Below are 25,504 nucleotides of genomic sequence, written 5' to 3'. Positions count from 1 at the left end.
CTTTAGCGCAACTGGTTTCTATATGGTATCAGAGCAAGGTAGGTCCCGAGTTCGAGTCTCGCTCCCACCTGTTTCCACGAGCCACAAATGGCAACGTGCGGGGGAGTGTTGAGAATTTAATATCGACCGGGCCGATCCCTCTTATATTCATGTTGCGCCTTCACTAATGCCTCGAGGTTTTAGCGCAACTGGTTTCTATATGGTATCAGAGCAAGGTAGGTCCCGAGTTCGAGTCTCGCTCCCACCTGTTTCCACGAACCACAAATGGCAACGTGCGGGGGAGTGTTGAGAATTTAATATCGACCGGGCCGATCCCTCTTATATTCATGTTGCGCCTTCACTAATGCCTAGAGGTTTTAGTGCAACTGGTTTCTATAAGAATAAACAAATTTAGGGAGAGGAAAACTGAGAGGGAGAAGAGAGCTCCAATGAGATACAAAAAAAAAATCGTCGGTTGTATGTATTCTATATTGATTACAAAGTTTAATTAAATAATTATTTATTACATTAAATGGATTAATTGGTTGATTAATCCAAGACTTATTTAATTACATAATTAGACTTCAGCATGTGAATTGGTTAATTAATTAATAACTTATTCAGTTAAATAATTATTAGTTACATTAATTTTTTTATATGTGTATATTTATTTATAATATTTAAATTATAAAAAAATTAGACTTGTAAAAAATACTTAATCATAATTTAACTTTAGTATATATCTTTTTTATTTAATATTATTAGATATTTATATTTTCTACTATTATTCTTTTTAAAAGAGTTTTTTTTTCCCATTAGAGGGTTTTCCCGCTTTTGTTGGTAGGAAAAAAATATCTAGGAGAATCAGAATTTCTCGTAGCTAATATTGTTCAATCTTGGTACTTAAAAAGATAAAAAAATATATATATAATGAAAATAAAGAAGAGATAATTGAGGAGAAATATAGAGGAAATAAATAATAATAAATTTAGATTAAAATAGAAAGAGTAAAAGAATCACAAAAAAATAATGAAAAAGGAAAAACAAAAAATTAAAGAGAAAAAAAAAGAAATAGTTTAATGTATCGTTCTTAAATTTTTCCCTTCAATGTAGATAATGTTATTATTTAGTTGCCTGGTTACTAAAACAAGATGCACAACTTATAACATCTTTTTGCTTAAGTTAATATTTGATAACATTTTGTTTGGCTTTGGAATTTCAATTGGAGCCTAAGGGAACTTTTTATCGATCAAAGTGAAAAATGAATTACTCTTTCGTGTTAGTGTGGTTAATGAAAAATGCAATAGAAAGTTTTTTCTAGTGTTAGTGTGCAAAAAAAAAAAAAATGTAATGGAAACAACAAAATGAGTTTATTCATAAAATATTCAAATAGATGTAACTTTGAAGATAAATTGTATTTAACTTTTTAATTAAAAAATGAGCAAAAAAATTCTTAATTAAAAAAAATATAAAATTTTAAATAAATATAACTAATAATATACCTAATAAAATATAGTTACTTTTATAATGTATAAATTCTTAATCAAATAGGGTATTTTATTCAAATTATGACTTTTACAATATCATAATTATCACTATTAAATTAGTAATTTAACATAATATTAAAAGTCATTAATATAATAAATGCTTAAATAAGCTATTTTTATTAATAAATTATGATAGATTTTAGTTTAGTCTAAATTAATACAATAATTAATAGTTGAAATAAAATTATAATTTTATTAATTTTATAATTAAAATGCTTAAACAAAAATGTTTACTTTTATTAATGTCTAGATGCTTGATCAAATTATCCCTTTTACAATCCCTTAATTATCACTCTTAAATTAATATTAAAAATCAAGAATATAATAAATAAATAAATATGGTATTTTATTAATAAAATAAGATAGATTTGAGTGTAATATAAATTAATAAAATAATCAAAAGTAAAAATAAAAGTATTAATTTAATAAATTATAAAAATAAAAAATAAAATACCTAAACAAAGGTGGTTACTTTTATAATTTTTATACGCTTGATCAGATCCTTACTTTTACAATATCTACATTATCACTCTTAAATTAGTAATTAAATATATTATTAAAAGTCAATAATTTATATAAACAAAATAAATAGGATAATTTATTATAAAACCTTTGATACTAGGTAATTTATGTTAATAATTTTAAATCCATGATAAAAAAAAATTAAAATACTTAATCATGAATTGATATAATATCCAAACAAAGAGGTACATTATCACTGAAGGTGCATATGCTCAAGAAACAATCGGTACTAGGACAAAAAAGGAAGAGAAAATGTAGAATAAGAACCTAAACTACAAGAGATTATAAATAAATAAAAAAGATATCACATATCTCACTCAGATACCACGTTGAATTTATAGAAAAGATAAATATTTGGGAATTTTACCAAAATAACAGTTTGAAAAAACTTATTTCTGAAAACAACAACGGTATCAACTTATTTGCAAAAATACCGAACTTTGACTAGTCCACTGTATATGTGGAGAGTTAAATGCGACACGTAAGCATTGACTGCTTACGCGTCGCCATGTCATCAGTGCGATACCGTAGATTAACACATCGTCTATCACGTCATTATAGTTGACACGTATTCTGCCATGTCAGTTGCCACATCATTACATGAAAAAATTTTGAATAAATTTTAAAAAAATCAAATACACTTTTTATTACCTTATATCTAAAATAATAAATTATTAAAAAATTAACTCTTACTTATTTAACACCATTTAATATCAATTAAAATATTTATTAATTAAAAAAATTATCGCTACACTTTATATTTATTCATATTTTTAAAAATAAAATAAATTTAGTAAATTAATTAGATTTAAAATATTTATAAATTAAAAAATACAAAAAAGTTATTTTAGAGTTTAAAAATACAATTTATTTGTATACTTTTTATCACCTTATTTACAAAATAATAATATTTAGAAAAATCTAACTCTTACCCATTTATTATGGATTTAAAATATTTATAAATTTAAAAAATTTTACTGTTAAGTCTTACCCATATATTATCGATTTAAAATATTTCAAATTTTAAAAAAATACAAAAAAGTTATTTTAGAGTATAAAAATACTATTTAATTGTATACTTTTTATCGCCTTATAAACAAAATAATAATATTTATAAATTTAAAATATTTATAAATAGAAATAATCTAACTCTTACCCATTTACTATGGATTTAAAACATTTATAAATAGAAAAAAATTTACTTTTAAGTCTTACCCATATTTTATCCATGTAAAATATTTATAAATAGAAAAAAATTTACTCTTAAGTCTTACCCATATATTATCCATTTAAAATATTTATAAATTCAAAAAATATACAAAAAATTTGTTTTAGTGTTTAAAAATATAATTTATTTGTAAACTTTTTATCACCTAATTTACAAAATAATAAATTATTAAAAATATATTATTTAATTAAAAATCTTACAAAACTTTACAATAATTTTAATTTGGCAGAAATTTAATTAACATAAAATCAGAAATTAAACAATAAATCACAAAAAAACCAATACAGTAATTAAACACCTAAATTCAAATCAAAATTATAATTAAATACAATAATTAGATTCAATTAACAAAAACCCTAAAAAAATCACCCTCCTAAATCGGCATCTGAAATTCAAATCCGGGTTTGGAGGGTGAGTAGGGCTTCAGTTTTGAGAGAAGGGGCGGCGAGAGAGTGAAATGATAGGGTATTAAGCGAGGGGGCGGCGAGAGTATAAAAATAATGACGTGGCAGCCCATGTGTTCACTTACCATACCGCACTGATGAGGTGTCGACACGTAAGCAATCAATGTTTACATGTTGCCTTTGACTGTCCACATGTACAGTGGACCGGTCAAAGTTCGGTAGTTTTGCAAATAAGTTGAGGTCGTCGTTGTTTTCATATAAATAAGTTATTTCAAACTAGTATTTTGGTAAAAAGCCCTAAATATTTCACCAACTTGGGTGATTGCACTGGTCGAAGTTGCGTCGGCAGGCGTGGATGTTCCGGTCCTAGAAGACTGCGGCGGCGTTGCCAAAAGATGAAATCGACCGTGCTGGCGATGAGGCAGGCGTGGTAAATTGGCAGAGGAAGTGGGCGTAGAGGGTGTCCTGGTATGCGAGAATGTCGCCGTCGTAGAAGGCCGAGCCGTCTGATCCCACCCGCAGCGCCACTGCCTGATGCTTCGACGGCCCAGTCGTGTTCTCGAACGTCACTCCCTGGGCGAGAAACCCTTCTCCGACAATCGTTGCAATGATTTACACTATGTTAAACACAATGTGTTTAGTTTAGTCGATTTTTGCATGGAGAGGCGGAGGAGGAAGAACTGACCTACAGTAGCGGACTTGAAGGTGGTAATGCCATCCACCACGTTCCGGTATCCGGTGATGATGGTATTCTTCCTTCCGTCTCCGACGAACATTAAATTCGTCTTCTTTTTTGTACCTCCACGTTCTCCCTGTAAACTACCGCCTTGATCCCAATTATGAATCTCTTACTACTCTTCTCCGGTGCAGCCGCCACCGCCTCAGAGACCGTTCTGTAATCACCACTTCCATCTGCGGCCACCTTGACGTTGGGCGTCACATCCCCAGCTTGGAAGAGCTTCCAGTCTCCTGCAGATAACCACTTGGGGAACCCATTGTCTCCCATTTCCTCCAGCCTTCTCTCCGACGCTCCAGTCTTTTCCTTCTCCAACGTCATATCAGTACTGGTCATGTTACAGATCATGGCGAGAGCATTACTGCACATTTGCTTCACATGCACCAGACCCTTCTTCAGCTCCTTTCTCACCTTCCTGTCCGCCCCGTCATGTGAGAATCCATCCAGGCACCACTCCTGGTTGGTCATGGCGGCGTTGAGGAGGGTCTTGAGGTCGTCCGCTTCTTCGAAGATGGACTTCTTCGAAGGAGGTCGTCGGCTATTTAACGAAGCTCGTCGAGAGTCTCGTCCATGTTCTCCAGACAGTCATGGACGGCGATTTTCTCTCGAGGGGTCAGCTTCCTTCTCCGGTTGGCCCTCTCGATGTTGATGAAAGAGTGTATGACGTCTTTCTGGGTGGAAACAGATGCGGTGAGAGAAGGCCGGGAGGCGATTGCAGTGAAGCAAAGCTGCGGGAAACGAGTGGAACTACAGGAAGAGCGGAGGACGTCATGAGAGGTTGCAATGTTTGCAGCATTTTATTGATGGGTTTTGGAGAACATTTTTAGTGAAGGCGGCGGCGATGGAGACGAGGAGGGAAGAGAGAATAACGACAGTAAGCTTCTTCTGTTTCCTGCTGAAACCTCCAGCACCGCCCCGGAGCTTGCCGGAATTCGGCGACAGAACCGGTAAGTTTTTCGGCCAGTTAGCCATTTTCCAGCGATAGGAAATCTGAAACGACCAGTGGTGTTAAGAATGCTTACAATTGGGTGGGATTTTAGCGGAGAAACCTGTATTAGGGAGGGTGAGTCAACTTGAAGTCCGAGATGAAGATCAACCGCATTACGCGCTTCATTAGTTGAAGTCGTTAGTGGAGTGTAGATGACATTTTGTTTGGATGTTGGGGATGAAGCGGTCCTTCATCTCCACGTTATAAAAAATTTCATCTCGTTGAAGACCCTTTTTCCCATTCTTCCAGATGAAGGACGCGCGCCGCGATTGATTTTTTTTCCCCTCTCTCTCCTCGCACCCCCCTCTCTCGCGCTTCCTCATTTCCATTTTTTCCTCCCTCTCTCCCGCACCCCCTCTCTCGTCTCCTTGCGCCCCGGATGTCTCTGCTCCCTCTCTTCTCTCGGCTCTCCTCTCCGGCCTCCGTCTCTGCTCCCTCTCGTCTCCGGCCTCCGGCTACCGGTCTTCTCTCGGACTCGCCCTCTCTCTCGCACCCCCTCTCTCGTCTTCGTGCCTCCATCTCTTCTCTTGGACTAGCTCTCCGTTTTCTCGCTTGCTTCTCTCTCTCTCTCTTATCCCTCTCGACCTCCCTTTCTTCTCTCTCTTCTCCATCTCTTCTCCCTTTCAGCCTCCCACTCCCTTCTCTCACTCACTATTCTCCTTTCCCCCAAAATACCTTCCGATTTCGTTCGATTTCGATTTTCTTCGATTTTGACATTTGGGCATCGATTACTTAATTTCTACTTCGATTAGGCATCGATTTCACCTTCGGCTTCGGTTTTCCCCAAATTTTGGAAGGTATGACTAAACCCTAATTTTGTTTTCATTAAATTAGTGTTTTATTTTATTTAATTTTATTTTCAGTGCCTAATTGGGGGTTATTTGTGCATAATTATGGGATCTAGGGTTACGGTTTAGGGTCTAAATTCTTGATTCGGGTTAGGGATTATTTTTAGGGCATACTTAAAACGGTTCAAGAGATTAACTAGAGATAAAATCAGACATTTATTTTTTATGAATCAGTGAATCAGAGTTGTTTAACATTTTCAGTAAACTATCTCAATAACTGGTTTAGAATTCACAAGTAAAACTCAGCTGGTGCCTGCAACTTGAATGAGAGAATACCAAGTCGCACATTTTTGTTATTTTTGTTTGAAGCATTGCTTTGGATATATGGAGCAGCTAAAAGATACATATTTTTTAATCAGCTCTTTTGAAAACACTGTTTGTACCCTTAAAGTGGTTCTTTAAGTGTGTCACTGGAAGTGGTAGAGATGGAGTTGCGTGGTTAGTGCAACTTCCCTTGCACCAAAGCCAGGCTGGAAAAACTCAATAGAAACCACAACAGGTCTGAAAAAAAGAACTGAAACAATGACAGTAATAGATAAAAAAGGCCAAAGAACATTAGATATATCTCACACTTTTGGTCCATAAAAAAGATAGATTTTTTAATCCAAACTCAGTTTAAATACTCAAGAGGAATGGAAGGGAATGGTAAACTCCATATTAAGGAGTGCTTACAAGAGTTAACTAGAGAATAATGAAAACAATAAATTGGTTAATCTACGAGTTTGATATAGAAAATAGAGTGAAGATGATGATTCGGGTGGTGAGCTCGGTGGAGGAGGTGATGCAGTCCAATTAGGTACAATGGATGATACAGTACAATCCACAAGAGCCGCACAATTTCGAGGTGCCATATCGACTTCCATGTGGAACGATAAATGATGGTTGTATCTTATTACTTTTGAACATGTATCGTTCATATGTACTAAGGTGGTTTTAAATTTCGAAGATGAAGATAAAGATGTTCCATATGGACATTTTGTGGGTGTTTTCCATCCAAATGAATTAGATTTCAACTTTGTTGTAAAGGTTGCAATAATTAAAGCAAGAAATTGTCCTTTTATGTTGGTCATCATGTTCAAATTTGTTAAGAGAAGTTATGTTTAGGGTTGCCAGCCCTAAAGTCCCGGAATAAATGCTTCAAAGTCAAGTTTAAACCAAGACCCAGATTAGATAAAGTGAAATTATTTTCCTTTTTTTCTTTTCCTTCTTTTTCCTTTTCCTCTTTTTCAAAATATTTAATTGATGAGAATGCTGCTTTTTCAATGTTTGTCTGTGAGCTATAATTCAGTTATAATTACTACTTTATGTTCAGAAAAGATCGGATAAGTTTTCCCTTCTAAAACAATCTAATGAGACTCGTAATGTGTTGGGAGGTATTCGGAGAGGAAAATAGGTCAAAAGTTTATCCAAAAATGATTGACGACGTTAAAATCTCTCTTTCTCGACTAATAAACTCAAAATCTTTCTTTTCATGAAAAACATTTCTTTCTAACACTTTTCCTGACGTTAACAATCTTGGGTCTAATCTCAAACACAAACATACTTTCCAACAAAGAATACCTGGTTCCTGGTTGAGTCGATTGGCATGAGACATATAAAGGGGTCTGGCTCGTAAACGATAAAACCAGAATATATAAGGGGTCTCGCAGATGATGAGTCTACGAGGGTTCGTTTGTCTATTTGAACTCAGACCCGTTATGTAATCAAAATTTACAACAGCAGATGTTTGGCAGCAGAAAATCATTTGTATACATGCGTGGCATTAGGAGAGGCTCTTTCCACTCTCGGTCAAGACTGTTGAATTATCCTGTATTTTAGAAGTAAAAAGAAATTTCCATAGAAAAAAAGGCAGTATAATACACTTTGAGTAGGTCTAATTGTAGAGGGAAGAGTACAATGTGGAACAGAACAAAATTAGAGCCACTATCACCATGATCTTTCCATGGCAATCTGCACAAAATTATTTAAGCTTGGAGTGGCAATAATTTGTTTGCTGTGGATCAACTAAAATGGCCGAGTGTAGAAATGTTTAATTTTATAAAATAAATTGTTATATGCCTAATACGCATAATGGATATCTTCCTTTACAGAAAATAATTATTTGAAAGAATTCGTCCACCTTTGGTTCAATCAACAAAGCAGAAATAGTCTTCCTGCTACCGGAAGAATAAACCAATGAAGGCTCCCCAATATCCAGCCAACTGCATATACTCATCAGGAACTTGTTAAACCCAATCTTATCTACGTATCTCTGGGTTTCTTCATCAATTCAACAAGTAACTTACCTGAGCTAGAATGCCATTGCCGGTTTGACCTTCAATGATCAACCCTGCTGTCAGTCCCCATGCCCCATTAATTGCTTCAATCTTACGTTGCATCTGAATCGAGTTCATATATCAATTTAATGCCAATATACAGAAAAAGAACCATCCATCTTTGCCAAAAAGTAATGATATGTGAGTTTTTGACATTGAAAGTAAAACAATCAATTTCTAATAAAAATTACCGGTCCAATCTTTCAGAAAGGACCTTCTTGAAAGTATGAATAAGCTCACCCTCCTTTAATTTCTCTTTGGCTTTTATTTTCTGCATTTGTATGTCAGCCAAACGCTTAGCCTCCACAGGATCTACCATGAGTATTTTGTCACCACTCTTACCTCCATTCAGTATGTAAAAAAGGGCTAACATGTTAGCACTTGGCATAAACTCATATTTCTACAGCTCACTACGTTATTTTCTAACCTGTTTTATTTCTGATATTTTGTACAAAGCAAGGTAGCTTGAAGACTACATCCAAAGTTCCAACATATTGAACTAGCCAGCAACTCCAACAAAACTGCTTAGGTTTTACTAAAGCTCAAGTGAAAACTAGTAAATTTTCACTTAGGTTCTTTGTGGTGGCAGGTTACATGCTGAACGAAAAGTAATTCAGAACTAATTTACATTAAAAATGGTCAACTGATTCTATCAACTCACTTCCATGGAGAAAGACTCAAATCTAAAAAGGGCCACCATAGATAAAATATAAGTTTGAGATTCTAAGACTGCAAGCTGATAAAAATGGTCCACTACTTCTATCAACTCCCTTTTGAGAAAGACTTAAAATCTGTCAAGGGGCATTATTGGCAAAAGCTAAATACTTTTAAAAATACTCAAATTTGAGAGGTTTTAATCTGAGTTGAAAAGGACAGGCACATGGGCGAGTTGCATGTTGTATCAATTGAACCATTCCATACCTGTGAAATTTCACAATATTAAAACCAGATATTGTAAAAGCCAAGATGCATACAGTAGCGTTGATCAGAACCTGAAATTTCTCACTATTGCTACGGTGGGTGATTGAGTTGATCTCTAGCTTGCTATGTAACCCCCAGCTGGAGAAGGGATGAAAAGAAAACATTACTACCAAGTTCAGAAATGCTTCCACATGACTCACCAAGCCATTTAAAAATTCTCTGTAACTTGCAAATATAACTAGAATTATGAAATCAAAGACATGGTGAATGCAAATAGCATATATCAGTTATCACGAGGCCCCAAAATACGATTCATTTGTAACTTCCAGAACTGTTCCCCCTTATTGTATGGGAGGGTCCTCCTCCCTAATGTGATTCCTTTCTCTCTTCAAAAAAAATCAGCATCATTTCAAATAAAAAAAAAAACTTCCAGAACCGTTCCCAGTCTCCACTTGATACATATATAAAATGTGAGTTTCAAGAATCAATTGGGACTAAAACGATATTATCCTCATTAGCTTAACATCTATCATGGAGTCTGATGAAGTTGAACAGCAGAAAAAAGTGTATGTGATAAACATTGTGTGTATATTTAATGCTCCTATGTACATTTGTGGACCGGAGAAATGAATTCACTCACAGAAAAAATCTTATAAAGGATATGACCTCTACAAAACTGCCCTTTTAAACAGATAAAAGTTAACCACAAAGGATCCTTAGCTCTAAGAGCTAACTCTTTGCGTCTGTCCATATCTTTCTGTCTTTTTTCAGAGTCCAAAAATGAAATTTTAGAAACATCAGACTCCACAAACCAAAGCATATAATAATAGGAAAAGATTAGAAATTAAGAAAGATGATGACAAGTCAGAGGTATATGTTCAATTCAAACCATACAGATAACTCAATTGAGGCAAATGCCAATGGATAATCCCAGATGAAGCCTCGAACAAAGAAAAATCAGGGCGCAAAGACTTGTACAAGGAGAGCAGTATCGAATGTACATAGCAGCATTAAAAAGAATATAATATGAACACCATGAAATAGCAAATAAATTAACTCCTTTCAAGTAATAATAACACCAAGACAAATGCGCGTTAAGAGCCCAAAGAATCCTCTTATTGACAAAGAAAAACACTGAAGAGCCTAGAATGCCCTAAACTAACCTTTACATTCAATACTTCTCAAGAAACTTAAATGCCAAAGAAACAACAAACTCTTTACAAATTTCAGAAAACAAAAAATTTTTACAAACTCTTTAATAATTTCAGAAAACAAAAACGTCAGCTTTGTCGACGTCGTAACACAAATAATCATTACACATTGTTGGTTGGTCCACCACTATATCAGAAAAATCAAAGTAAAAACTCTCCGAAGAAGGAGAGAACCCATCTTGTAACTGTTGAAAGATCTCCGAAGAAGAGGGAGACGCAGGCGAAGCCTCCACAGAAAAATCAGAAAAGGCATGCTCAGATGTCATCCCAAGGTCTACGATCAACTCCGGTGGAAGAAAGCTGTCCGAAGGACGAGGGAACCCATCATGTAGTATCTGTTGAAAGCTCCCCGGAGAAGAGGGAGATGCAGATGAAGTCTGTAACAAAGAAATATCAGGCGGAGCTATATCGATAGGCAAACAGCACTGGTTACAGGTCATTCCAGTGTCTCGTGTCATTAAGCTCTCCCAAGAAGGAGAGAACTCGTCTTGTATCTGCTGAGTGCTCTCCGAAGAAGAGGGAAATGCAGATGAAACCTCTGACAAAGTGGTCGGCTCTGGAGGTGAAGGGTTGTCAAAGGGGAGGGCGTCATGCACAATCGCAGTCACGACCGGTGAGGTGTTGTTGGTGAAGTCTTTGGGAGGGAGGTCATGTGGAACTGGAAAAGAGCCAGTATGTAGTGAAGTAGAGGTTTGAGGGCGGCCCAACAGAGTAGAGGGATCGACCCTAAGGCGTTGTCGCACTTCAGAACTCAACCTGGTGTAATCTTGAACGAGACTGTTTATCTTGGATTTGTCATTGGGCCAAGATTCAAGATCACCGTTTGGAGTACCGGCGCAAAGAAAGAGAACTTCAGTACCACATAAGGTAGTGATCTGGTTACAGAGAGACTTGAAGCCCTTGAGTCGCCTCTTGAAGGTATCGACTCTCTTCTTGGGGCAACTAAGCAAACTCCGCACAGGCGCCATGTTGGTTGCTTGATGATCCTCACTGGCTCTTCTCTTCGGCATCACTCTTCTCTTCTTCCCAAATCCCAAATCCCAAACTCTTCACTCTTTGATCGCTCTTTCTTCCCTTCCCACTCTTCCTTTCTCTAGATCAATCTTCCTGAATAAAAATTAGTATATCAAATATTTGACAATAAAAAGTAAATATATCTCAATAATGTAAGTCTAAATACACTAAGACTAAGACTTTAATATTTCTTATAAAATCAAATAAACGTTGGAAAATCCGTTTTTATCGTATAGGAAAGGGAACAGACCAAAATGTTCATCTATGTATAGCTCCTTCTATTGAATATTTTTGTCTAAAAATAATGATTTTTTATACCTTTGAAAGTGTATCTTCATATTTATACGTTTTTATGTGTAGGTTAATCTAGTCATTAGCCCCTAAACGCTAAGCCCTAACCCTAAAAACAGAACATAAACCATAAACTTTTTTCACTAAACCCTCTAAAAGTCCAAGACCCGAAACCCTATAACCCCTAAACCCTAACTCCATTAGCCCCTAAACGCTAAACCCTTAACCCAAACCCTAATTCCAGAACCTAAACCATAAACTTTTTACACTAAACCCCCTAAAAGTCCTAGACCCTAAACCCTATCACCCCAGACTCTAAACCCCTAAACGCTAAACCATAAACTTTTTACGCTAAACCCCCTAAAGGTCATAGACCCTAAACCCTATAACCCCAAACTCTAAACCCCTAAACCCTAACTCCATTAGCCCCTAAACGCTAAACCCGTAACCCAAATTCCAGAACCTAAACCATAAACTTTTTACACTAAACACCCTAAAAGTCCTAGACCCTAAACCTTATAACCCCAAACTCTAAACCCCTAAACCCAAACTCCATTAGCCCCTAAACGCTAAACCATAAACATTTTACACTGAACCCCTAAACCCTAACTCCATTAGCCCCTAAACACTAAACACTTAACCCTAACCCAAATTCCAGAACCTAAACCATAAACTTTTTACACTAAACCCCCTAAAAGTCCTAGACCCTAAACCCTATAACCCCAAACTCTAAACCCTAACTCCATTAGCCCCTAAACGCTAAATCCTTAACCCTAACCCAAATTCCAGAACCTAAACCATAAACTTTTTACACTAAACCCCTAAATCCTAACTCCATTAGCCCCTAAACGCTAAACCCCTAACCCTAACCCAAATTCCAGAACCTAAACCATAAACTTTTCACACTAAACCCCCTAAAAGTCCTAGACCATAAACACTATACTCTAAACCCCTAAACCCTAACTCCATTAGCCCCTAAACGTTAAACACTTAACCCTAACCCAAATTCCAGAACCTAAATCATAAACTTTTTACACTAAACCCCCTAAAAGTTCTAGACCCTAAACCCTATAACCCCAAACTCTAAACCCCTAAACCCTAACCCCAAAACCCTACCTTAACCCTAACTCTAAATACCCTAAACCATAGAGACAAAATTGAACCCTAAATACCAAAAATCCTAACCCTATATCCCGAAATAATGCAGAAGCTAAACAATAAATACAAATACAGCATATAGAAATTAAGATTAAATCAAATAGAACAGTAAATTAATAATAAAAAATTAGGGTTTAGGGTTACCTTCTGAAATTTGTGGAAAACCGAAACCCAATGTGGAAATTGAAGCCAAATGGGAAAATCAAGGGAAATCGAAGTAGAATCGAAGAAACTGACTCTTCACTCTTTGATCGCTCTTTCTTCCCTTCCCACTCTTCCTTTCTCTCGATCAATCTTCCTGAATAAAAATTAGTATATCAAATATTTGACAATAAAAAGTAAATATATCTCAACAATGTAAGTCTAAATACACAAAGACTAAGACTTTTATATTTCTTATAAAATCAAATAAACGTTGGAAAATCCGTTTTTATCGTATAGGAGTGGGAAAAGACCAAAATGTTCATCTATTTATAGCACTTTCTATTGAATATTTTTGTTTAAAAATAATGATTTTTAATACCTTTGAAAGTGTATCTTCATATTTATACGTGTTTATGTGTAGGTTAATCTAGTCATATTTATAGGTTTTTACGTGTAGGTCAATCTAGTCATTAGCCCCTAAACGCTAAACCCTAACCCTAAATACAGAACATAAACCATAAACTTTTTACACAAAACCCTCTAAAAGTCATAGACCCGAAACCCTATAACCCCTAAACCCTAACCCCATTAGCCCCTAAACACTGAACCCTTAACCCTAACCCTAATTCCAGAACCTAAACCACAAACTTTTTACACTACACCCCCTAAAAGTCATAGACCCTAAACCCTTTACCCCCAAACTGTAAACCCCTAAACACCAACTCCAATAGCCCCTAAACACAATACCCTTAACCCTGACCCAAATTCAAGAACCTAAACCATAAAATTTTGACACGAAACACCCTACAAGTCCTAGAGCCTAAACCCTATAACCCCAAACTCTAAACCCCTAAACCCTAACTACATTAGCCCCAAACGCTAAACCATAAACTTTTTACAGTAAACCCCTAAAAGTACTAGACCCTAAACCCTATAACCCTACACTCTAAACCCTAACTCCATTAGCCCCTAAAAGAAAAACCCTTAACCCTAACCCAAATTCCAGAACCTAAACCATAAACTTTTTACACTAAACGCCCTAAAAGTCCTAGACCCTAAACCCTAAAACCCCAAACTCTAAACCCTAACTCCATTAGCCCCTACACGCTAAACCCTTCACCCCAACCCAAATTCCAGAACCTAAACCATAAATTTTTACAAAAAACCCCCTAAAAGTCCTAGACCCGAAACCCTATAACAAAAACTCTAAACCCCTAACCCTAACTCCATTAGCCCCAAAACGCTAAACCATAATTTTTTTTACACTAAACGCCCTAAAAGTCCTAGACCCTAAACCCTATAACCCCAAACTCTAAAACCCTAAACCCTAACTCCACTAGCCCCTAAACGCTAAACCCATAACCCAAACAAAAATTCCAGAACCTAAACCAAAAACTTTTTACACTAAACCCTCTAAAACACCTAGACCCTAAACCCTATAACCCCAAAATCTAAACCCCAACTCCATTAGCCCCTAAACGCTAAACCCTTAACCCTAACCCAAATTCCAGAACCTAAACCATAAACTTTTTACACTAAACCTCCTAGACCCTAAACCCTATAACCCCAAACTCTAAACCCCTAAACCCTAACTCCATTAGCACCAAAACGCTAAACCCTTAACCCTAACCCAAATTCCAGAACCTAAACCATAAACTATTCACACTAAACGCCCTAAAAGTCCTAGACCCTAAACCCTATAACCCCAAACTCTAAACCCTAACTCCATTAGCCCCTAAACGCTAAATCCTTAACCCTAACCCAAATTCCAGAACCTAAACCATAAACTTTTTACACTAAACCCCCTAAAAGTCAAGGAACCTAAACACTATAACCCCAAACAATAAACCCTAACTCCATTAGCCCCTAAACGCTAAACCCTTAACCCTAACCCAAATTCCAGAACCTAAACCATCAACTTTTTACAGTAAACCCCCTAAAAGTCCTAGACCCTAAACCCTATAACCCCAAACTCTAAACCCTAACTCCATTAGCCCCTAAACGCTAAACCATACATTTTCTAACGCCCTAAAAGTCCTAGACCCCAAACTCTAAACCCGAACTCCATTAGCCCCTAAACGCTAAACGCTAAACGCTAAACGCTAAACGCTAAACGCTAAACCCTTAACCCTAACTCCAGAACCTAAACCATAAACTTTTTACACTAAAGCCCCTAAAATTCCTAGACCCTAAACCTTACAACCCCAAACTCTAAACCCTAACTCCATTAGCCCCTAAACGATAAACCCTTAACCCAAACCCAAATTCCAGAACCTAAACCATAAACTTTTTACACTAAACCCCCTAAAAGTCCAAGACCCTAAACCGTATAACCCCAAACTCTAAACCCTAACTCCATTAGCCCCTAAACACTAAACCCTTAACCCTAACCCAAATTTCAGAACCTAAACCATAAACTTTTTACAGTAAACCCCCTAAAAGTCCTAGACCCTAAACCCCTAAACCCTAACTCCATTAGCCCCAAAACGCTAAACCATAAAAAAATTTACACTAAACACCCTAAAAGTCCTAGACCCTAAACCCTATAACCCCAAACTCTAAACCTCTAAACCCCTAACTCCATTAGCCCCTAAACGCTAAACCCTTAACCCTAACCCTAATTCCAGAACCTAAACCATAAACTTTTTACACTAAACCCTCTAAAAGTCCTAGACCCTAAACCCTAAACCCTATAACCCCAAACTCTAAACCCTAACTCCATTAACCCCTAAACGCTAAACCCTTAACCCTAACCCAAATTCCAGAACCTAACCCATAAACTTTTTACACTAAACCCCCTAAAAGTCCTAGACCCTAAACCCTATATCCCCAAACTCTAAACCCCTAAACCCTAACTCCATTAGCCCCTAAACGCTAAACCCTTAACCCTAACCCAAATTCCAGAACCTAAACCATAAACTATTTACACTAAACGCCCTAAAAGTTCTAGACCCTAAACCCTATAACCCCAAAACCATAAACCCCAAACTCTACCTTATCCCTAAGTCTAAATACCCTAAACCATAAAGACGAAATTGAACCCTAAATACCATAAATCCTAACCCTATATCCCGAAATAATGCAGAAACTAAACAATAAATACAAATACAGCACACAGAAATTAAGATTAAATCAAATAGAACAGTAAATTAAGATTAACTGAAATAGAACAATAAATTAATAATAAATAAATTAGGGTTGAGGGTTACCTTCTGAAATTTGTGGAAAACCGAAACCCAATGTGGAAATCGAAGCCAAATGGGAAAATCAAGGGAAATCGAAGTAGAATCTAAGAAACTGACTCTGAAATGGGGGAATCGAAGGAAATCGGAACCGAAATGGGTTAAATCGATGGAAATCGGGAGGGTTTTTAGGGGAAAAGAGAAGAGCGAGAGGGAGAAGGGAGAGGGAGGCCCAGAGTGAGAAGGGAGAGGGAGGCCCAGAGTGAGAAGAGAGGGAGGCCGAGAGAGACAAGGAGAGAAGATGGGAAGACGACGAAGGGAGAAAGATGCGAAGACGATGAGAAGGGAGAAGTGATACGAAGATGACGAAGGGAGAAGAAGCAGCGAGCGCGGGAGAATAAACAAATTTAGGGAGAGGAAGACCGAGAGGGAGAAGGAGAGCTCCAATGAGATACAAAAAAAAAATCGTCGGTTGTATGTATTCTATATTGATTACAAAGTTTAATTAAATAATTATTTATTACATTAAATGGGTTAATTGGTTGATTAATCCAAGACTTATTTAATTACATAATTAGACTTCAGCATGTGAATTGGTTAATTAATTAATAACTTATTCAATAATTTATTCAGTTAAATAATTATTAGTTACATTAATTTTTTTATATGTGTATATTTTTTTTAATATTTAAATTATAAAAGTTTTTAGACTTGTGAAATACTTAATCATAATTTAATTTTAGTATATATCTTTTTTTATTTAATATTATTATATATTTATATTTTCTACTATTATTCTTTTTAAAAGAGAGTATTTTTTTCCCATTAGAGGGTTTCCCCTCTTTTGTTAGTAGGAAAAAAATATCTAGGAGTATCAGAATTTTTCCTAGCTAATATTGTTCAATCTTGGTACTTAAAAAGATAAAAAATATATATATAATGAAAATAAGGAAGAGAAAATTGAGGAGAAATATAGAGGAAATAAATAATAATAAATTTAAATTAAAATAGAAAGACTAAAAGAATCACAAAAAAATAATGAAAAAGGAAAAACAATAAATTAAAGAAAAAAAAGAAATAGTTTAATGTATCATTCTTAAATTTTTTCCTTAAATGCAGATAATGTTATTATTTAGTTGCCTGGTTACTAAAACAAGACGCACAGCTTATAACATCTTTTTGCTTAAGTTAATATTTGATAACATTTTGTTTGGCTTTGGAATTTTAATTGGAGCCTAAGGGAACTTTTTATCGATCAAAGTGAAAAATGAATTACTCTTTCGTGTTAAAAGTCATTAATATAATAAATGCTTAAATAAACTATTTTTATTAATAAATTTAGATATATTTTAGTTTAGTCTAAATTAATACAATAATTAATAGTTGAAATAAAATTATTTTTTTATTAATTTTATAATTAAAATGCTTAAACAAAAATGTTTACTTTTATTAATGTCTAGATGCTTGATCAAATTATCCCTTTTACAATCCCTTAATTATCACTCTTAAATTAATATTAAAAATCTAGAATATAATAAATAAATAAATATGGTATTTTATTAATAAAATAAGATAGATTTCAGTGTAGTAAAAATTAATAAAATAATCAAAAGTAAAAATAAAAGTATTAATTTAATAAATTATAAAAATAAAATATAAAATACCTAAACAAAGGTGGTTACTTTTATAATTTTTGGACGCTTAATCAGATCCTTACTTTTACAATATCTACATTGTCACTGTTAAATTAGTAATTAAATATATTATTAAAAGTCACGAATTTATATAAATAAAATAAATAGGATAATTTATTATAAAACCTTTGATACTAGGTAATTTATGTTAATACTTTTAAATCCATGATAATTTTTTTTTTAAATACTTAATCATGAATTGATATAATATCTAAACAAAGAGGTACATTATCACTGAAGGTGCATATGCTCAGGAAACAATCGGTACTAGGACCGGAAAGGAAGAGAAAATATAGAATAAGAATCTAAACTACAAGAGATTATAAATAAATAAAAAAGATATCACATATCTCACTCAGATACTATGTTGAATTTATTAAAAAGATAAATATTTCGATGACTTGGGCGGTTGCACCGGTCAAAGTTGCGTCGGCCGGCGAGGATGTCCCGATCCTAGAAGACTGCGGCGGCGTTGCCAAAGATGAAATCGACCGTGCTGGTGATGAGGCAGGAGTGGTAAAATTGGCGGAGGAAATGGGCGTAGAGGGTGTCTTGGTATGTGAGGATGTCGCAGTCGTAGAAGGCCGAGCGGTCTGATCCCACCTGCAGCGCCACCGCCTGGTGCTTCGACGGCCCAGCCGTGTTCTCGGACGTCACTCCCCGGGCGAGAAACCCTTCTCCAATGATTGCTGCAACGATTTACACTATGTGAAACACAATGTATTTAGTTTAGTCGGGTTTTGCATGGAGAGGCGGAGGAGGAAGAACTGACCTACAGTAGCGGACTTGAAGGTGGTGCTGCCATCCACCACGTTCCGGTCTCCAATGATGATGGTATTCTTCCTTCCGACTCCGACGAACATTAAATTCGTCTTCTTTTTCGGTACCTCCACGTTCTCCCTGTAAACTCCCGCCTTGATGCTAATTATGAATCCCTTACTACTCTTCTCCGGTGCAGCCGCCACCGCCTTAGAAACCGTTCTGTAATCACCACTTCCATCTGCGGCCACCTTGACGTTGGGCGTCACATCCCCAGCTTGCAAGAGCTTCCGGTCTCCTGCAGATAACCACTTGGGGAACCCATTGTCTCCCATTTCCTCCAGCCTTCTCTTCGACGCTCCAGTCTTTTCCTTCTCCAACGCCATATCAGTACTGGTCATGTTACAGATCATGGCGAGAGCATTACTGCACATTTGCTTCACGTGCACCAGACCCTTCTCTAGCTTCTTTCTCACCTTCTTGTCCGCCCCGTCATGTGAGAATCCATCCAGGCACCACTCCTGGTTCGTCATGGCGGCGTTGAGGAGGGTCTTGAGGTCGTCCGATTCTTCAGAGATGGACTTTTTCGAAGGAGGTCGTCGGCTGTTTCACGAAGCTCGTCGAGAGTCTCGTCCATGTTCTCCAGACAATCATGGATGGCGATTTTCTCTCGAGGGGTCAGCTTCCTTCTCCGGATGGCCCTCTCGATGTTGATGGCGATTAATATAATACTTTTTTATTCATTAATCGTATTTATTTTTTATTTATTTTATTTTATTAGTGATTTAATAGTGGTAATTACAGTATTATTAACTCAAGCACTTGGTTTAATTAACTATTTTTTATAATTAATAAAATTAATGGTCTTAAATTTCGAAGAGGAAGATGAAGATTAACTTGTCCACATTAACACCCATTTCGAAGATGAAATAATGTAGATACATGAGATGAAGATAAAGATGAACTTCAAATTTCCAATTTATTGACAAACCCCCCCTTAATCAATCATAATTGATGAAGGAAAAATCATTATTCACGTTTGCATAATCTTTAAACTATAAAATCAATATTAAAATTGCTAATTTTAAGATAAATTATATTACATTAGACATTTCCTTTGTAAAATTTAATCATCAAAAGTGAATTGAATGAATTAAAATTTAGTTTTTATTTACATTTATTTCCAAATTCATCTATGATAGGTATTTTCCTTAAAAGTGTTATCTTCACTATTGATGTTCTCCAACTTGCCCTTTTGTGAAATAGTTCTTGTACATTTCGGCTGGTTCATATCATAGTTTCTTTGTACCTAATTTAAGCATACTTCAAATTTTTCGAGACCTAAGTTATCGAATTACTCTTTTTTTTTTCTATAAAATGTTGAGCATAACATGAAACTAAGATCAATTTCGGATGTACCGAGGTTCATCGACATGAAAACATATCATGGCTACACATGAAAACTTTAGGAAACACAATAATACACAAACTCATAATGAAAAGTGGAAACACAAGAAACTTTGATCATAATCTGATGCAAATATATGCTTGTTGAAATAAAACAATGTTGGCACAATTCCAATGTTCCATATGGACATTTTGTGGGTGCTTTCCATCCAAATGAATTAGATTTCAACTTAGTTGTAAAGGTTGCAATAATTAAAGCAAGAAATTGTCCTTTTATGTTGGTCATCATGTTCAAAGAGGCATCAGAAAGATTAAAAAACATTCTGCATTCACATGTGAGAAACTATTTGTTAAGACAAGTTGTGTTTAGGGTTGCCAGCCCTAAAGTCCTGAAATAAATGCTTCAAAGTCAAGTTTAAACCAAAACCCAGATTAGATAAAGTGAAATCATTTTCCTTTTTTTCTTTTGCTTCCTTTTCCTTTTCCTCTTTTTCAAAATATTTAATTGATGAGAATGCTGCTTTTTCAATGTTTGCCTGTTTTCCAATGTCTGTGAGCTATAATTCAGTTATAGTTACTACTTTATGTTCGGAAAGGATCGGATAAGTTTTCCCTTCTGAAAAAAACTAATGAGACTCGTAAGGTGTTGGGAGGTATTCGGAGAGGAAAATAGGTCAAAAGTTTATCCAACAATTGACCATGTTAAAATTTCTCTTTCTCGACTAATAAACTCAAAATCTTTCTATCTATTTTTTCATTAAAAACATTTGTTTCTAACACTTTTCCTGACGTTAACAATCTTGGGTCTAATCTCAGACACAAACATTCTTTCCAACAAAGACATCCTGGTTCTTGGTTGAGTCGATTCAGCATTGGTTCGGCATGAGACAAATAAGGGGTCTGGCTCATAAACGAGAAAACCAGAATATATGGGTGTCACCCAATATCTCTACCCCTAAAATTACTCTTAACATGCAGCAGAACTCCATTTAGAAATCTCACTATTGACATTGTGACATGACCAAAGGTTGTGTCAATGCTGGGACTTCTGTCTGCATGTGAGTAGCAATGGCTGTATACCTGGCTCAGCTCTCACAAATTTCCAAGCTTAAGATAGCAGACAAAAAGTTAGCAGTTCAACTCAGCAGATGATGAGTCTAAGAGGGTTCGTTTGTCTATTTGAACTCAGACCCGTTATGTAATCAAAATTTACAACAGATGTTTGGCAGCAGAAAATCATTTGTATACATGCGTGGCATTAGGAGAGGCTCTTTCCACTCGGTCAAGACTGTTGAATTATCCTGTATTTTAGAAGTAAAAAGAAAATTTCAGAGGAAAAAAGGCAGTATAATACACTTTGATTAGGTCTAATTGTAGAGGGAAGAGTACAACGTGGAACAGAACAAAATTAGAGCAGTCCAGTACTATTAGCATGATATTTCCATGGCAATCTGCATAAAATTATTTAAGCTTGGAGTAGCAATAATTTGTTTGCTGTAGCTCAACCAAAATGGCTGAGTGGAGAAATTTTTAATTTTATAAAACAAATTGTTATATGCCTAATAAGCATAATGGATATCTTCCTTTACAGAAAAGAATTATTTGAAAGAATTCTTCCACCTTCATTTGGTTCAATCAACAATGCAGAAATAGTCTTCCTGCTACCGGAAGAAAAAACCAATGAAGGCTCCCCAATATCCAGCCAACTGCATAAACTCATGAAGAACTTGTTAGACCCAATCTTATCTATGTATCTCTGGGTTTCTTCATCAATTCAACAAGTAACTTACCTGAGCTAGAATGCCATTGCCAGTTTGACCTTCAATGATCAACCCTGCTGTCAGTCCTATCATAGCCCATGCCCCATTAATTGCTTCAATCTTACGTTGCATCTGAATCGAGTTCATATATCAATTTAGTGCCAATATACAGAAAAAGAACCATTCATCTTTGCCAAAAAGTTATGATATGTGAGTTTTTGACATTGAAAGTAAAACAATCAATGTCTAATAAAAATTACCGGTCCAATCTTTCAGAAAGGAACTTCTTGGAAGTATGAATAAGTTCACCCACCTTTAATTTCTCTTTGGCTTTTATTTTCTGCATTTGTATATCAGCCAAACGCTTAGCCTCCACAGGATCAACCATGAGTATTTCGTCACCACTCTTACCTCCTTTCTGTATGTCAAAAAGGGTAAACATGTTAGCACTTGGCATGGACTCATATTTCTACAGCACACAACATTATTTTCTAACTTGTTTTATTTCTGTTATTTTGTACAAAGCAAGGTAGCTTTGGAGACTACATCCGAAGTTCCAACATATTGAACTAGCCAGCAACTCTAAAACTGGATCAGAACTGCTTCGGTTTTACTAAAGCTCAAGTAAAACTAGTAAATTTTCACTTAGATTCTTTGTGATGGCAGGTTACATGCTGAATGAAAATTAATTCAGAACTAATTTACATTAAAAATGGTCAACTAATTCTATCAACTCACTTCCATGGAGTAAGACTCAAATCTAAAAAAGGGCACCATAAATAAAATTTCAGTTTGAGATTCTAGACTGCAAGCTGATAAAAATGGTACACTATTTCTATCAACTCCCTTTTGAGAAAGACTTAAATCTGTCAAGGGGCATTATTGGCAAAAGCTAACTACTTTAAAAAGTACTCAATTTGAGAGGTTTTAATCTGAGTTGAAATGGACTAGCACATGGGCGAGTTGCATGTTGTATCAATTGAACCATTCCATACCTGTGAAATTTCACAATATTAAAACCAGATATTGTAAAAGACAAGATCCATACAGTAGCATTGATCAGAGCCTGAAATTTCTGACTATTGATACGGTGGGTGATTGAGTTGATCTCTAGCTTGCTTTGTAACCCCCAGCTGGAGAAAGAATGAAAGGAAAACATTACTACCAAGTTCAGAAATGCTTCCACATGACTCACCAAGCCATTTAAAATTTCTCTGTAACTTGCAAATATAACTAGAATTATGAAATGAAAGACATGGTGAATGCAAATAGAATAAATCAGTTATCATGAGTCCCTAAAATAAGATTCATTTGTAATTTCCAAAACTGTTCCCCCTTATTATATGGGAGGGTCCTCCCCCCTAATGTAATTCCTTTCTCTCTTCAATAAAATTCAGCATCATTTAAAAAAAAAAAAAAACTTCCAAAACTGTTCCTAGTCACCACTTGATACATATATAAAATGTGAGTTTCAAGAATCAATTGGGACTAAAACGATATTATCTTCATTAGCTTAACATCTATCATGGAGTCTGATGAAGTTGAACAGCAGCAGAAAGTGAATGTGATAAACATTGTGTGTATATTTAATGCTACTATGTACATTTTTGGCCCGGAGAAATGAATTCACTCACAGAAAAAATCTTACAAAGGATATGAACTCTACAAAACTGCCCTTTCTAACAGATAAAAGTTAACCTCAAAGGATCCACTAATCTGCTTTGGACAGCTTACTTACACTTTGAAAATTCTTTCTTTAACAACTTAATTTCATCAAAATGCGGTTTCCATTATTGGCTTTGAGGATTTATCGATACGCAGCAGTGCTTATTTTCTCAAATGGGTGAATCAGAAACCCAATGCCTACACATCCAGGCTGGTCTTACTTGGTCACCCGTTATTTACTTCGAAATCCAAACAAGAAACAAGCCATCAGAGATGAATACAATTCTGTCCTTAACATACAATGTTCGAGAATACACCCACTGCCACTAAATTGGCGCTACATGTAAGTCCAGCAATCATCTTCTGTAAAATCCAGAAACCATAAAACTCTAGAGAATCAGATTCTGATAAAAATCCAGAAACCATAAAACTCTAGAGAATCAGATTCTGATGGTTTTAAGCGATTAGCAACAGGAACTGAGCGATAAAACCCATATACCACAGAAAACTATTTAAAACTCTTCTCTCCGTTACACCTACATGCCGACTTTTTCAACAAATCTATTTCTCCCAGCTGAAATTCCGTCGGAATCACCAAAGTAAATCAGTTACACAAGTACGAAAAAATCAACAGAAAATCTTGCAATTTAGCAGTCCATAGCAAACATATACAACGACAGACAGAGACCACAAAACGGTTGCAGGAAGATACTTGAGCACCGTCGGAGAGTGGGAATTGAAAAAAGAAGCCCTTCGATAAAGGGGATGGACGCTGCAGTTACATGGGAAAGGTAAGGAGCCCATCTCTTTTCCTTCAGCTGTACAAACAGATTCTTCTCCGGGTAGCCATGTCTGCACTTTTATAGAAGGAAAAGGTAAAATTTCAGAACCCATAGAGCTGATTGAGATAAAATAAGCGTCCGCGCCGCATTTCGATGTTTGGTCATCAATCATCACTACGTGCCCAGGATTTCTGGAACGTCCTCGACCTCCCATTCGTATACGATTCTGTAATATACATACAGGGAAAATTAATTCAACTTTCGGTAAAAATGGTATACTCGGAGCACTACATTGAATTTCTGATTTCCAAAAACAATTTCATACTACCTAATTATGCCATAAAATATTAAACAAATGATAAAAAATTTAAAACAATTTCAGCTTTTTAAGGTATAAAAGAAAAAAATTAGAAGAATACGAGATCGGATTCGTTATACCAGAGCCTCTTTAATTTTTTCCATGTGATCGAAAAGGACCAACCTAATGCTAAGTTGAGGTTGAATTGGATTTGGGTAGGGTGACAACAAGGTGGATCAACATATAATGCACCTTAACCCTAAAATAACCCTAGCAGGGTTGATTAGGGATAGAAATAGCTCTAAAAATTCAACCTCACCTGATTATCAAGTAAGTATATATTTAGTTTTCAAATATATATACCTTTCATATTTTATGTATAGATCATAGTTTTCTTAAATACAAAAATAAAAATAAAATGAAGGTATCTAAGAAAAGGGTGGCAATGTAGTTCCAAATTTAAGCAGAGATAGGTAGCAAGGTAAAATAGATAACCAATACCCTTACTAATTTAATTCCTTAAAATAAAGGTTACAAAACTAAAACCCTAAAATATTTGTTTGAGTTAAAATTATCAAATTAAGTGAAATTGGGGTTGACTAAGCATGCAACAGAATCTGACCCAATACAACAATCTAAGAATGTAGAATA

The 25,504-nt window shown here is 35.4% G+C and overlaps 1 protein-coding gene, 1 long non-coding RNA gene and 2 pseudogenes across 4 annotated transcripts; all 4 read right to left on the bottom strand.

Annotated features, from left to right (window-relative positions):
* Positions 1-293: 293 nt before the first annotated feature.
* On the bottom strand, positions 294-5,213 carry LOC137962110 (pectinesterase 3-like; annotated as a pseudogene).
* Positions 5,214-8,315: 3,102 nt separating this feature from the next.
* Positions 8,316-16,907, bottom strand: LOC137962423 (uncharacterized). 3 transcript variants are annotated; one of them, XR_011115128.1, is made up of 6 exons: positions 16,516-16,907; positions 13,307-13,460; positions 9,560-9,626; positions 8,759-9,488; positions 8,538-8,630; positions 8,316-8,453 (listed from the first exon to the last, which is right to left on the bottom strand). It is a non-coding gene; the product is annotated as an uncharacterized lncRNA (long non-coding RNA). The 3 variants fall into 3 exon arrangements; XR_011115127.1 differs by having other exon boundaries at positions 8,808-9,488; XR_011115129.1 differs by having other exon boundaries at positions 8,808-8,909.
* A 1,728-nt stretch (positions 16,908-18,635) lies between these two features.
* On the bottom strand, positions 18,636-20,670 carry LOC137962108 (pectinesterase 3-like; annotated as a pseudogene).
* A 468-nt stretch (positions 20,671-21,138) lies between these two features.
* Positions 21,139-24,769, bottom strand: LOC137962107 (uncharacterized). The gene is made up of 6 exons (XM_068808824.1): positions 24,462-24,769; positions 23,157-23,241; positions 22,422-22,526; positions 22,139-22,240; positions 21,969-22,054; positions 21,139-21,649 (listed from the first exon to the last, which is right to left on the bottom strand). Exons 1-5 carry the CDS (start codon positions 24,767-24,769, stop codon positions 22,010-22,012), a joined length of 645 nt encoding a protein of 214 aa, XP_068664925.1. The 3' UTR covers positions 21,139-21,649; positions 21,969-22,009.
* Positions 24,770-25,504: the final 735 nt, after the last annotated feature.

Source organism: Aristolochia californica, unplaced genomic scaffold, assembly GCF_029961685.1.
Source record: "Aristolochia californica isolate CCGP_79_NKW_82.1479 unplaced genomic scaffold, dmAriCali1.0.hap1 SCAF_4, whole genome shotgun sequence".
In the NCBI taxonomy this organism is placed as follows: domain Eukaryota; kingdom Viridiplantae; phylum Streptophyta; class Magnoliopsida; order Piperales; family Aristolochiaceae; genus Aristolochia; species Aristolochia californica.
The sequence above is the reverse complement of the archived record's forward strand: the minus strand, read 5'-3'. Positions and strand labels throughout refer to the sequence as shown.